This window comes from Passer domesticus, chromosome Z (genome assembly GCF_036417665.1).
Source record: "Passer domesticus isolate bPasDom1 chromosome Z, bPasDom1.hap1, whole genome shotgun sequence".
NCBI classification, from domain to species: domain Eukaryota; kingdom Metazoa; phylum Chordata; class Aves; order Passeriformes; family Passeridae; genus Passer; species Passer domesticus.
Genome location: NC_087512.1, coordinates 84,329,375 through 84,342,633, shown reverse-complemented (window position 1 = coordinate 84,342,633; position 13,259 = coordinate 84,329,375). Strand labels below are relative to the sequence as shown.

Genomic DNA, 13,259 nt, shown 5'->3' with positions numbered 1-13,259 from the left:
CGATACCGGTACCAGGACCGGCAGTGACACCGGGACTGGGACCGGCAATGCTACCGGCACCGACAGTGACAGTGATACCGCACTGGTGTGTGTGCTGCACACGTGTGCAGTGTGTGCCCATCAGTGCGTGTGCTGCACACGTGTGCACTGTGTGCCCATCAGTGCGTGTGCTGCACACGTGTGCAGTGTGTGCCCATCAGTGCCCGTGCTGCACACGTGTGCACTGTGTGCCCATCAGTGTGTGTGCTGCACACGTGTGCAGTGTGTGCCCATCAGTGCCCGTGCTGCACACGTGTGCACTGTGTGCCCATCAGTGCGTGTGCTGCACACGTGTGCACTGTGTGCCCATCAGTGCGTGTGCTGCACACGTGTGCAGTGTGTGCCCATCAGTGCCCGTGCTGCACACGTGTGCAGTGTGTGCCCATCAGTGCCCGTGCTGCACACGTGTGCAGTGTGTGCCCATCAGTGCGTGTGCTGCACACGTGTGCACTGTGTGCCCATCAGTGCGTGTGCTGCACACGTGTGCACTGTGTGCCCATCAGTGCGTGTGCTGCACACGTGTGCACTGTGTGCCCATCAGTGCGTGTGCTGCACACGTGTGCAGTGTGTGCCCATCAGTGCGTGTGCTGCACACGTGTGCACTGTGTGCCCATCAGTGCCCGTGCTGCACACGTGTGCAGTGTGTGCCCATCAGTGCGTGTGCTGCACACGTGTGCTGTGTGTGCCCATCAGTGCGTGTGCTGCACACGTGTGCACTGTGTGCCCATCAGTGCCCGTGCTGCACACGTGTGCACTGTGTGCCCATCAGTGCCCGTGCTGCACACGTGTGCACTGTGTGCCCATCAGTGTGTGTGCTGCACACGTGTGCACTGTGTGCCCATCAGTGTGTGTGCTGCACACGTGTGCAGTGTGTGCCCATCAGTGCGTGTGCTGCACACGTGTGCACTGTGTGCCCATCAGTGCCCGTGCTGCACACGTGTGCACTGTGTGCCCATCAGTGCGTGTGCTGCACACGTGTGCTGTGTGTGCCCATCAGTGCGTGTGCTGCACACGTGTGCAGTGTGTGCCCATCAGTGCGTGTGCTGCACACGTGTGCACTGTGTGCCCATCAGTGCCCGTGCTGCACACGTGTGCACTGTGTGCCCATCAGTGTGTGTGCTGCACACGTGTGCACTGTGTGCCCATCAGTGTGTGTGCTGCACACGTGTGCAGTGTGTGCCCATCAGTGCGTGTGCTGCACACGTGTGCACTGTGTGCCCATCAGTGCGTGTGCTGCACACGTGTGCAGTGTGTGCCCATCAGTGCGTGTGCTGCACACGTGTGCAGTGTGTGCCCATCAGTGCGTGTGCTGCACACGTGTGCACTGTGTGCCCATCAGTGCCCGTGCTGCACACGTGTGCACTGTGTGCCCATCAGTGCGTGTGCTGCACACGTGTGCACTGTGTGCCCATCAGTGCCCGTGCTGCACACGTGTGCAGTGTGTGCCCATCAGTGCGTGTGCTGCACACGTGTGCAGTGTGTGCCCATCAGTGCGTGTGCTGCACACGTGTGCAGTGTGTGCCCATCAGTGCGTGTGCTGCACACGTGTGCAGTGTGTGCCCATCAGTGCCCGTGCTGCACACGTGTGCAGTGTGTGCCCATCAGTGCCCGTGCTGCACACGTGTGCAGTGTGTGCCCATCAGTGCGTGTGCTGCACACGTGTGCACTGTGTGCCCATCAGTGCGTGTGCTGCACACGTGTGCAGTGTGTGCCCATCAGTGCCCGTGCTGCACACGTGTGCACTGTGTGCCCATCAGTGCCCGTGCTGCACACGTGTGCAGTGTGTGCCCATCAGTGCGTGTGCTGCACACGTGTGCACTGTGTGCCCATCAGTGCGTGTGCTGCACACGTGTGCAGTGTGTGCCCATCAGTGCGTGTGCTGCACACGTGTGCACTGTGTGCCCATCAGTGCGTGTGCTGCACACGTGTGCAGTGTGTGCCCATCAGTGCGTGTGCTGCATACGTGTGCAGTGTGTGCCCATCAGTGCGTGTGCTGCACACGTGTGCAGTGTGTGCCCATCAGTGTGTGTGCTGCACACGTGTGCAGTGTGTGCCCATCAGTGCCCGTGCTGCACACGTGTGCAGTGTGTGCCCATCAGTGTGTGTGCTGCACACGTGTGCACTGTGTGCCCATCAGTGCCCGTGCTGCACACGTGTGCAGTGTGTGTCCATCAGTGCGTGTGCTGCACACGTGTGCAGTGTGTGCCCATCAGTGTGTGTGCTGCACACGTGTGCAGTGTGTACCCATCAGTGCGTGTGCTGCACACGTGTGCACTGTGTGCCCATCAGTGCCCGTGCTGCACACGTGTGCAGCGTGGATGTTTGGCCAGAATCATTTGGTAGGAACTGCCCAGCTCCCTCTTGGTTCAAACTGGGGTAAAGTTTCAAGCTAAGCTCCATGTGCTCACCTGGCACAGTCCCATCCCAGGGTGGCTCAGCCCTCCTGCAGTGCCAGCTGTGCTTCTGCTGGAGCAGGGATCCTGCACCAGGGGGGAGTTTTCCTCTGCAGCTCCAGGGCTGCTGGAGATGGGCCTGCTGTTCCTGTGGGAATGCAGGGCAGGAGAAAGCTGCTCCTGGGGGAATGCAGGGCAGGAGAAAGCTGCTCCTGTGGGAATGCGGGGCAGGAGAAAGCTGCTCCTGTGGGAATGCAGGGCAGGAGAAAGCTGCTCCTCTGGGAATGCAGGGCAGGAGAAAGCTGCTCCTGTGGGAATGCAGGGCAGCAGAAAGCTGCTCCTGTGGGAATGCAGGGCAGGAGAAAGCTGCTCCTGTGGGAATGCAGGGCAGGAGAAAGCTGCTCCTGTGGGAATGCAGGGCAGGAGAAAGCTGCTCCTGTGGGAATGCGGGGCAGGAGAAAGCTGCTCCTGTGGGAATGCAGGGCAGGAGAAAGCTGCTGCTGTGGGAATGCAGGGCAGGAGAAAGCTGCTCCTGTGGGAATGCAGGGCAGGGGAAAGCTGCTCCTCTGGGAATGCAGGGCAGGAGAAAGCTGCTCCTGTGGGAATGCAGGGCAGGGGAAAGCTGCTCCTGTGGGAATGCAGGGCAGGAGAAAGCTGCTGCTGTGGGAATGCAGGGCAGGAGAAAGCTGCTCCTGTGGGAGTGCAGGGCAGGAGAAAGCTGCTCCTGTGGGAATGCAGGGCAGGGGAAAGCTGCTCCTGTGGGAATGCAGGGCAGGAGAAAGCTGCTCCTCTGGGAATGCAGGGGGCAGAGGCTGCTGTGCTGTTCCAGGCTCAGATTGTATCCAGGTAGGAATGCTTGGCTCCTGCCCTGGGCAGAGCATCTCCCCATGGGATGATGGAATTTGATCAGCCCTGCAGGGACACTCAGTGGCCATGAACAACAGATAATTAATAATTAATGGCCCAGGAACAGCAGAGATCTCCTGGAGGGAGGTTTGGCTGTGGGAGACATAAAGAACACTGCCCCATGAACAGCAGAGAACTTCCCAGCTCTGACAGATGGGAATTGAGCACACACTATCTTGCAATCTACAATTAAGAACAGGGGTTTTTTTTCCAAAACTACACAGGGAGGGTCAGGGTCCCTCCTCCCTGCCAAAAAAAAAAAAAAAAAAAAAAAAAAAAAAAAAAAAAAAAAAAAGTGGACTGTGAACATTTCTCCTCACGTTTTTTTACACATAACAGATGTAATATTTTCATAAACTCATTTAATGTCAATATGTTTCTTACACAGCATGTCCTGACAATATGGAAGCTGTGAATAAAACCTGATTGGCAAAGAGGAGTCTGGAGAGGCCTCCCTGGTCTGCCCACCTGCAGGACAGGTGCCCTGAGGATGGGGTCTCTAACAGAGCCCCATGGCAGGACCAGCCCCTCCTCTGGTGTTGGACAGTGCCTTTTTCTGACCCAGAGGTGGGGCAGCTGAGAGGTGTTTTAAAAACTTTGACTCCATTTTCAGTCTCATGAGAAGAGTGAGGCAGTACAGATGTTATAATTGCCACCATCACAATCAGAAGCTCTTTCCTAATTCCAATATCTTTCCTAATTCCAATACACTGCAAGTGTTTCTTGGCCTGTCAGCTTTAGCCAGGCCATGCTGTGGATGCCTTAAAGCCAATCATGTAAAATCACCCCTCAGGGTCCTACTGCAATGCATCTTTCACAGTTCTGTTTCCCCAAAGCATCCAGTCCTATGTGCAAGGCCATCCTCTGAAACTTGTTTCCAGCTCCATTTCTCTCTCAGCAATGTCTGTCCCATTCCATGGCATTTCTCAGTCAGCATTTCTTGTCTCAATGTATGCACACTGTGTGGGCCTTCTGTCAGGCCCTGAGAACTCCCTACAAATCCATTTCCCACACTCTGGGGTCTGTTTCATGCCACTGTGACCTCTGTCTTAACCCCAAAATGTTCCTTCTGTCCCCTACAGATGAATGGAGTTTCCTCCAAAATATTCTTTGTGCCTAGCGTGTTGCCCCAAAATTTTCTCTAGCTGACACACCCCAGCCCTATCCCATGGGCTGGAAGGGGCTTCCAAGGAGTGCTGCCTCTCAGGTGTGAGCTGGAAGGGCTTTCCTGCTGTCATCAAATTCCAGAAGTTCCATACTGTAGTCTCTTTATCACAAAAGTTTCATAACTTTTGGGTGTTTTCTTATGGGCACTGACTCTTTTCTCCTCACAAAGCAGCTGACTCCAGCTCCTCCTCAACCAGCCATCCCACGCTTTTATAGCACTCCTCACTGGTGGCAGTCAGGCCTGCTCCTGATCTTTGGTAACTGGCCCTGCTGCAGCTCCTTAGGGTGAGATTACTTTCTGCACTGCCTTTATTTTCTTATATTCCATCTCCCAACAGTTTCCAACGAGCGCTGCCTGTCAGTGCAGTCAGGAGTGAGCTGGCCTGTCATGGAGAGGGGCAGGGGCACTGCTGGTGACCAGAATCCCATTTTATTGTGGGAAACAAGAGCTGCAGCCTGAATTGCTGTGAGGTCCAGGGTGAGGGAGCAGAAAGGGCCTTTGTGTGGCATCCGCAGATGCTGCACTCAGCTGTGCAGTGAGATGTTCAGGTGCCAGGGTCCAGGTTTCTCTCCCCAGGGCTGGGGGTGACCCTGGTCTGGGGCAGCACAGGGATCAGGGAATAGGGAGGAGTGGCTCAGGGACACAGGAGCAGGGGAAGGAGACAGTGGGGTCTCTCTTCTTCTGGGGGAAGCTGCCTCTGTCCCCAGGGGATGCCCCCAAGGCCTCCACATAGAAACACTTATATGCTGTTTTAGGGACATTGGTAATGTGTACCACAAGGATTAGGTTATGTGAAAAACACCAATAGTTTGTTTTTAAAATTTTTAAAAGTTTAATAATAATAAAATTGTTACAATAATGGTAATATAACTAGAGTAATAAAGTTTGAACAGTTGAGATTAGGACAATATGAGACAATAAAAACAAAGAGATACAGACGTCCGGGTACTTTTTCCTGGCCAACACAAACCCAAAAAAGGACACACATTAACAGAGGATTAACCCTTAAAAGCAATCACCTGTTGCATATTCATACACCTCATACATGATGCATAAATTCCATTCAAATAAAGGATTCTGTCTGTTCATCACCAACCTCTCCTCTTAATCCTCAGCATCTTCAGGGCTGAGGAGTTGGGAAGAAGTTCATTTCTCCTGATAAAATAGCAATAAATTCTCTTTCTCTGAAAGATTCAGGTGTCCTGCAGCCGCCATCCAGTGGGAGCACCTCATTCCTTTCTAAAAAGAAATCATTCCACATACATAGCTCCTATTTTAACTACACAAGTTACCTTTTAACTATGAAACAACACTTACCATACTGTAAAATGTTAATACAGCACAACTTTCTAACACAACACACATAATATTCATTTCAATATTTGCAAAAAGCCAATCATAAAATATGCATTTCTCACAGGTTACAATCACATACACAAGCTTATGCACACAACAATATCTCTTGCTTGCAGAGTATGGTGGGATTTTCTGTTTCCAGTAAACCGGTCTGATTTAATCTTCTTTGCAATCCAGGTGTGCTTTTCAGAGTTCTTTTGCTTTTGCCAGGGCATCCTGTTGTGAAAAACGCCAATCACTTGTGCTTGAAATTTTAAAAGTTTAATAGTAATAAAATGGTTATAAAAATAGTAATGTAATTAGAATAATAAAATTTGACCATTTGAGATTAGGACAATATGAGACAATAAAAACAAAGAGTTACAGACGTCCGGGTACCTTTTCCTGGGCAGCACAAGCCCGAAAAAGGACCCCCGTCAACAGAGGATTAACCCTTAAAAACAACAGCCTGTTGTATATTCATACACCTCACACATGATGCATAAATTCCATTCAAACACAGGATTCTGTCTGGTCACTGTCAACTTCTTCCTCTTAATCCTGATGCCGTCTTCTTGTCTGAATAAGGTGGGAAGAAGTTAGTTTTCTGCTGATAAGGGAGCCATAAATTCCCTTTCTCTGAAAGATTTAGGTGTCCTGTGGCTGCTATCTGGTGTGAGTCCTTTCTTAAACAAATGTCTTGCACAGCATCGTTTATATTTTAACATTGTGTTATAACCTAAAACTATATTTAATACACTACTTAATAAAATTAATACAGCATCACTTTCTAGCATAATTTCGCAAGTATTTTAATACTTGCGAAAAGCCAATCATGAAATACACATTTTTAACACTGGTATGAAATCTCTTACATCAGCCTGGTCCAGAGCCCCTCATGTGTCTTGTGACCCGCAGCATCCCCACCCTGGGCACGCTGGTGTGCTGGGCTCACTCCTCCCCGCCGGGCACACGGCCGTGCCCTGCGCTCAGGGCGAGGCTGCTGCTGGGCACTGCCACCCCTGACAAGGGCTTTCCATCTCCTGCCCTGCTGCAGCAGGTCCCAGCTGGGTCAGCCTTGTATCGTGCTTTTTGTGTCATTAGTAGGTTTATGGTTTGATTTGTGGTTGGGTGGTTTTCCTTGGTGCTGTTTTCCTTTTGTCTCCGCCTTTTCCCAGTTGTTTCGTCAGCCAGTTTCTAGTTTCTATTTCTCCAAACTTTAGCCGTTTATTGAAACCGCTTTTCCTCCCTTGGAAGTTTATTGGTTCTCTGCTGTTATCCCTGCCTAGGATTTTTACTCCCAACTCTCCTGATTTGTTGAAAGTTGCACCTTTCCCTGACCTCCCACCACATGTAAGCCTTTGTTTGCCCCTTGACTGAGGTCCCGGGAGAGGAAAAGGGGAAGTTTACCATCAAATAAAGTTTCCCTGGGACCCGTGTGCGCTGCCTGTGTTTTATATTGCGCGTAAACAATTGACAGCTGGGATTCAACGGAGCTCCAGGGGGAACCTGCCGCCCCCCTCTTGTCATCAGCTAGCCGGGGAAAGAGAAGCAGCAGGTCAGCTTTGCTTCATGTCCCCTCCCTCGAAGTTCCCCCACTTCAGACACCGAGCGTGGCACCACGGAGGGCGCCTCTAGCCATGATATTTTATGAAAAATCCTCTGATTTTTCCCGTCCTGAGGAGCTGAGGGCCTCAGGAAAGAAATGCAAACAATAACTGTGTGCTGCTGTGGGATGCCACAGGTGCATCTTCCATTGGTCCTTGTGGATTGTTTTCAATTGGTGACCAACCACAGCCACCAGTGCTGAGGCTGTGAGCAGGCACAGGATTTTGTGATGCATTCTATTCTATTCTATTCTATTCTATTCTATTCTATTCTATTCTATTCTATTCTATTCTAAGTGTATTATTTTTTAATTGTATTTCTTATCTTTGTTTTTATTAATTTTTTATTTATTATTTTTCTTTTTATTATTTTTATTATTATTTATTACTTTTTATTTATTTATTTTTTATTTTATTTTATTTATTATTTTCTCAAGTGCATTAAATATAATTTGAGGTTATAACACAATGTTAAAATAGAAGCGATGCTGTGCAAGACATTTGTTTAAGAAAGGACTCGCACCAGATAGCAGCCACAGGACACCTGAATCTTTCAGAGAAAGGGAATTTATTGCTCCCTTATCAGCACAAAACTAACTTCTGCCCACCTCGCTCTGACTGGAAAAGGGCATGAGGATTGAGAGGCAGAAGTTGACAGTGACCGGACAGAATCCTGTGTTTGAATGGGATTTATGCATCATGTGTGAGATGTATGAATATACAACAGGCTGTTGTTTTTAAGGGTTAATCCTCTGTTAACGGGGGTCCTTTTTCGGGCTTGTGCTGCCCAGGAAAAGGTACCCGGGCTGTCTGTAACTCTTTGTTTGTATTGTCTCGTATTGTCCTAATCTCAACTGTTCAAACTTTATTACTCTAATTACATTACTATTTTTATAACCATATCATTACTATTAAACTTTTTTAAAATTCTCAAGCACAAGCGACTGCCGTTTTCCCCAGGGCCCTGCGCGGTCACGCTGCGCTGCCGGGGCGGAGCGGGGCACGGGGGCACGGCGGACCCGCCCCGGGGCCGCCCCTTCCGCGCGGGCGGCGCGATGGAGCCCGGGCCGGCGGCGGCGGGGACCGGGCCGGTGACGGCAGGGACCGGGCCGGCGGCGGGGAGCGAGGCGGAGGAGGAGGAGGAGGAGGAGGCGGCCGAGGCGCTGCGGCTGCTGCGGATCGAGCCCTCGGCCGGGGACGATCCCCGCGCGGAGCGGGCGGGCGGCGCGGCGGAGCCGGGCTCGGTGCGTGCCGCGGGGCCGGGCTTTGGACCGGGCTCGGTGCTCCGTGCCGGGCGGTGGAACTGGGCTTGGTGCTCGGTGCCGGAGCGTTGGGACCGGCCTCGGTTCTCGGTGCTTGCGGCGGGGCCGGACTCGGTGCTCGGAGCCGGGGCCGTGCGGGGCGGTGGGACCGGGCTCGGTGCCTGGGGCCGGGACCGCGCTCCGTAGCTCGGTGCCCGGGACCAGGCTCGGTGCTCGGTGAATGCGGCGGGGCCGGGCTCCGTGCTCGGTGCTGGGCTCGGTTCTCGGTGCTGGGGCCGGGCTCGGTGCCCGGTGCCCGCTCGGGCCGGCCCCGCTGAGGCCGTGCCCGTCTCCCCGCAGAGGAACGCGCTGCGGAAGCGGCGGCGCTGGCAGCGCGTGCTCGCCGCCCGCCGCGGGAAGCGGCCCCGGGAGCGGCAGCGCCGCCGGGCGCGGCGGGCGGCGGCGGCGGCGGGCGGGGGCGGCCCGGGAGCGGCGCCCGGCAGCGGCCCCGCCGCGGCCCCGGCCCTCCGCCGCGGCAGGGGCCCGGCTGCCCTGGCCGCGGAGCGGCTGCGGGAGGCGCGGGCGGCGGGGCCCTGGCTCTGCGTGGACCTCGGCGTGGCCGGCGGCATGAGCGAGAAGGTGCGGGGGTCCCGGGGCTGCTCGGGGTCTTGGGGGCTGCCTGGGGTCTCGGGGTCCCGGGGCTCTTTGGGGCCCGGGGGCTGCGTGGGGGTCCCGGAGCTTCTCGGGGTCCCAGGGCTGTTCAGGGGGTCTCGGGGGTCTTGGGGGCTGCTCGAGGTCCTGGAGCTGTTTGGGGTCCCTAGGGCTGCTTGGGGGCTGCTCGAGGTCTTGGGGGCTGCTCGGGGGTTCTGGGGCTCTTCAGGGTCTCGGAGGCTGTTCAGGGGCTGCTTGGGGGTCCCAGGAGTTGCTTGGGTTCCCAGGGCTGCTCAAGGTCTTGGGGGCTGCTTGGGGTTCTAGACAGGCTGCCTGGGGCTCCCGGGAGGCTGCACGGGGGTCTTGGGGCTGCTCGGGGTTCTCGGGGCTGTTCAGGGGTCCCGGGTGTTGCTGGGGGTCCTGGGGCTGCTCGGGGTTCTCGGGGCTGTTCAGGGGTCCCGGGTGTTGCTTGGGGGTCCCGGGGTTGCTCAGGATCCTGGGGCTGCTTGGGGTCTTGGGGTCCCGGGGCTGCACGGGGGTCCCAGGGCTCCTCGGGGTCTCAGGGCTGTTTGGGGAGTCTCAGGGGTCCCAGGGGCTGCTCGGAGTCTCGGGGACTGTTCGGGGGCTGCTCGAGGTCTTGTGGGCTGCTTGCGGGTTCTGGGGCTGTTCGGGGTCTCGGAGGCTGTTCAGGGGCTGCTTGGAGTCCTGGGTGTTGCTCAGGGGTCCTGGGGCTGCTTGGGGTCTTGAGGGCTGCTTGGGGACTGCTCGGGGTCCCACACAGGCTGCTTGGGGCTCCCGGGGGATTGCACGGGGGTCCCGGGGCTGCTCGGGGGTCCTGGGTCTCTTCGGGGTCCTGGGGCTCCTCAGGGTCCCTGGTGTTGCTCGGGGGTCCTGGACAGGCTGCTCAGGGTCTCGGCGGCTGCTTGGGGTCCCAGGGCTCCCAGGTATTGCTCAGGGATCCCAGGGGTGCTCGGGGGTCCTGGGGCTGTTCAGGGTCATAGGGTCTGTTCGGGGTCCTGGGTCTGTTTGGGTCCTGGGGTTCCTTGGGGTCCCAGGGCTGCTTGGGGGTCCCGGGGGTTGCTCAGGGTCCCGGGGCTGCTTGGGGGTCCCGGGGGTTCCTCGGGGTCCCGGGGGTTGCTCAGGGATCCCTGGAGCAGCTCAGGGTCCCGGATCTCTTCGGGGTCCTGGGACTGCTCGGGGTCCTGGGTCTGTTGAGGGTCCCGGGTCTGTTGGGGGTCCTGGGGTTCCTCGGGGTCCCAGGTCTGTTCAGGGTCCCGGATCTCTTCGGGGTTCCGGGGGTTCCTCGGGGTCCCAGGTCTGTTCAGGGTCCTGGGACTGCTCGGGGTCCTGGGTCTGTTGAGGGTCCCGGGTCTGTTGGGGGTCCTGGGGTTCCTCGGGGTCCCGGCAGGCTGCACCCAGCGTGTGACCGAGCGCGGCCGCGGGCTGGGGTCACGGTGCCGCCGTGTCCCCAAGGAGAGTGGCCGGCTGGCGTCGCAGATCCGCCGGCTGTATGGGGCGAACCGGCGCGCGGCGCGGCCCTTCTGGCTGTGCCTGACCGAGTTCACGGCGGGGACGCCCATCTACCAGCAGTGCTTCCGCATGAACGACGGCTTCGGGGCGTACCTGGTGAGGGCCAGCCCCTGGCTCTGCCTCTTGTCTGCAGCCGGTCACCGGGGCTGCTCTCCCTTCTCAGAGCACCCCGAGGTCTTTGGATGAGGGGAGAATGTGATGGGGTTTGTGGGTGTGTTGGTCAGTGCCTAGAACAGAAACGTTGTCCAGGTGGGAAAGAAGAACCCCAGCTCACTGGGATCCACCAGACCTTTGGTGGTTTGTGTGTCCAAAGCAGCTGTGCAGTCCTGGGATATCTCTGTGTCTGGGAGGGGGCTTTGTTCTGGCACATGTCTCTCAGGCTAACGGGCTGCTTCACTCTGCCTCGTGTTTTGAGATGGACACAACCCCAGAGAGTTACCTGGACCTGTTTCCCTTGGAGGCCATTGTTTATCTCACTCCTGACTCTGAGAACGGTAAGTATGCTTCAGGAAAGGGAGAACCAGGGCAAAAGGCTGGCTTTTAGACATTTCTTTCTGAGGCCATTCCATGCTTTGGGCAAGCTGTTCCTCACATGGGCTGTCTCACATTGCGTGAGGCACAGTGTGTGCTCAGATCTGGTGCTGAATCTGTGCTGGTGGGACCTGTCCTTGGGAGGGGGGTGTGCTGGGGAGCGCTGCCCTGCTGCTGAGCCACTGCCTGCCCCCTTTAGTGCTCGAGGACATCGATCCCAGCAAGGTGTACGTGCTGGGAGGGCTGGTGGATGAGAGCATCCACAAGGTGCGTGGTGAGCAGGCACACCCCCCTGCTGTCCCTGCCGCCCTCAGGCTGTGCCTGCACCCGGCAGCCAGCTGGGAGAGGCTGCAGCAGTGCTGCGAGCCCCTGGCCCGGCTGGTGGCCGCCGTGCGAGGCCGCGTGTCCGTGTGTCCGTCCCTGCAGCAGCTGACCCTGCGGAGGGCGCGGGAGCAGCGCCTGCAGACGGCCCGGCTGCCCATCCGCGAGTACATGGTGAGAGCCCCCAACGCCAGGAACTACCACTGCGAGACGCTGGCCATCAACCAGGGTGAGGGCTGCAGGGCTCCCGGGCTGGCCGTGCCCCCCGGGCACGGGGCAGGGCACACCCGGGGGCACGGGGCTGCGGTGGGGACGGCGCTGCTGAGACCTGTGCCACCTCAGCCAAGGCTGAGAATGGCAGGGAGGGGTCCTGGCGTCCTGTACCCCATGGGCTGGCCCTGCTGGTCACAGCAGAGGATGTGCTCGTGCTCCTTCACCTCTGCAGAGGGGCTCGTGACCCGGGCCAGCTCCTCAGAGTTTTTACCCCTGACGTGAGCATTGTGTTGCCCCTCCATGACACAAGGCAGAGGAAGTGGCTGGGGGCTGTGTGTGCCCCAGGGGACGGGGCTCCCTGCCTGGGAGTGATAGTGGGAGCACAGCAGGTGTGGCTCACCACGGGGGGACACTGGCAGGTGGCACATGTCAGCCAAGGCAGTGACGGGGGCACCTCTCGATTTGACACAGCCACTGCTTTGCCCAGAGCTCCCTAAAGGCCTCTCCAAAATACCTGTGTGCCCCAGGTGAGCTGCCTCAAGCAGCAGCTCATCAGGTGTTGGGTGGGGGACCTTCCCTGGGCCGGCTGCCAGTGGCATTGTGGCGGGTGTGTGGCGCTGCTGTCACCACTGTCACAGCCCGTGTGTGACTCAGCCCCGCTCTGCTCTGGCAGTCTTTGACGTCCTGTCCACCTACTACGAGACACGGAGCTGGCCAGCAGCCCTGAGGGCTGGAGTTTCCTCTGGGAAAGGCTACGTGCTGCCGGACGCAGGGGAGCAGGGGGACACAGCCCAGAGCGCCGCTGCTGCCCGAGGAAACTCTGCATTGCGTGCTGAGGAGCTGCACAGGCAGGAAGCACCAGCGTGACTGTGCACAGGAGACAGCTCCTTCCAGCGGTGTGAGGAGCTCGCTGGAGCAACACCTTCTACCTCAGGAATGCGGTGCTGGACATCGCCCGTGCCCCCCAGCAGGAAGGGAAGGCCTGGCGGGGCCTGGGACCAAGTGAAAACTGACAGGAATGCAGTTTTGCCTCTTTGCAGCTGTTTATTTGTGACTCCTGCCCCTACGCTCGTTCTGAGGTGGGCAGGAGAGCTTTGGGGTGTGTTCTTCATTTTATTGAAACAGAGTAAGGTGAAGTTAGGGTTGCAAAGCTCTTGGGCAAGGGGAGCGCCCTGCCATGGGGCAGGAGAGTGCTGCTCCTGCAGGAGAACAAGGGATGGGGAGCAGCTCCCAAGGGCACTGCGTCCCAGCAGCTTAAACCCACCCAAGTTTGGTGAGCTGTTGAAGCCTTTGGCTAGTTGTATGCATCTAATATAAAATAAAA

At 56.9% G+C, this 13,259-nt stretch overlaps 1 protein-coding gene across 1 annotated transcript; it reads left to right on the top strand.

Moving 5' to 3' along the window:
• The first annotated feature begins 8,503 nt into the window (after positions 1 to 8,503).
• On the top strand, positions 8,504 to 13,255 carry TRMT10B (tRNA methyltransferase 10B). The gene is made up of 7 exons (XM_064404099.1): positions 8,504 to 8,692; positions 9,050 to 9,328; positions 10,814 to 10,966; positions 11,286 to 11,364; positions 11,601 to 11,668; positions 11,828 to 11,951; positions 12,609 to 13,255. Exons 1-7 carry the CDS (start codon positions 8,504 to 8,506, stop codon positions 12,800 to 12,802), a joined length of 1,086 nt encoding a protein of 361 aa, XP_064260169.1. The 3' UTR covers positions 12,803 to 13,255.
• Positions 13,256 to 13,259: the final 4 nt, after the last annotated feature.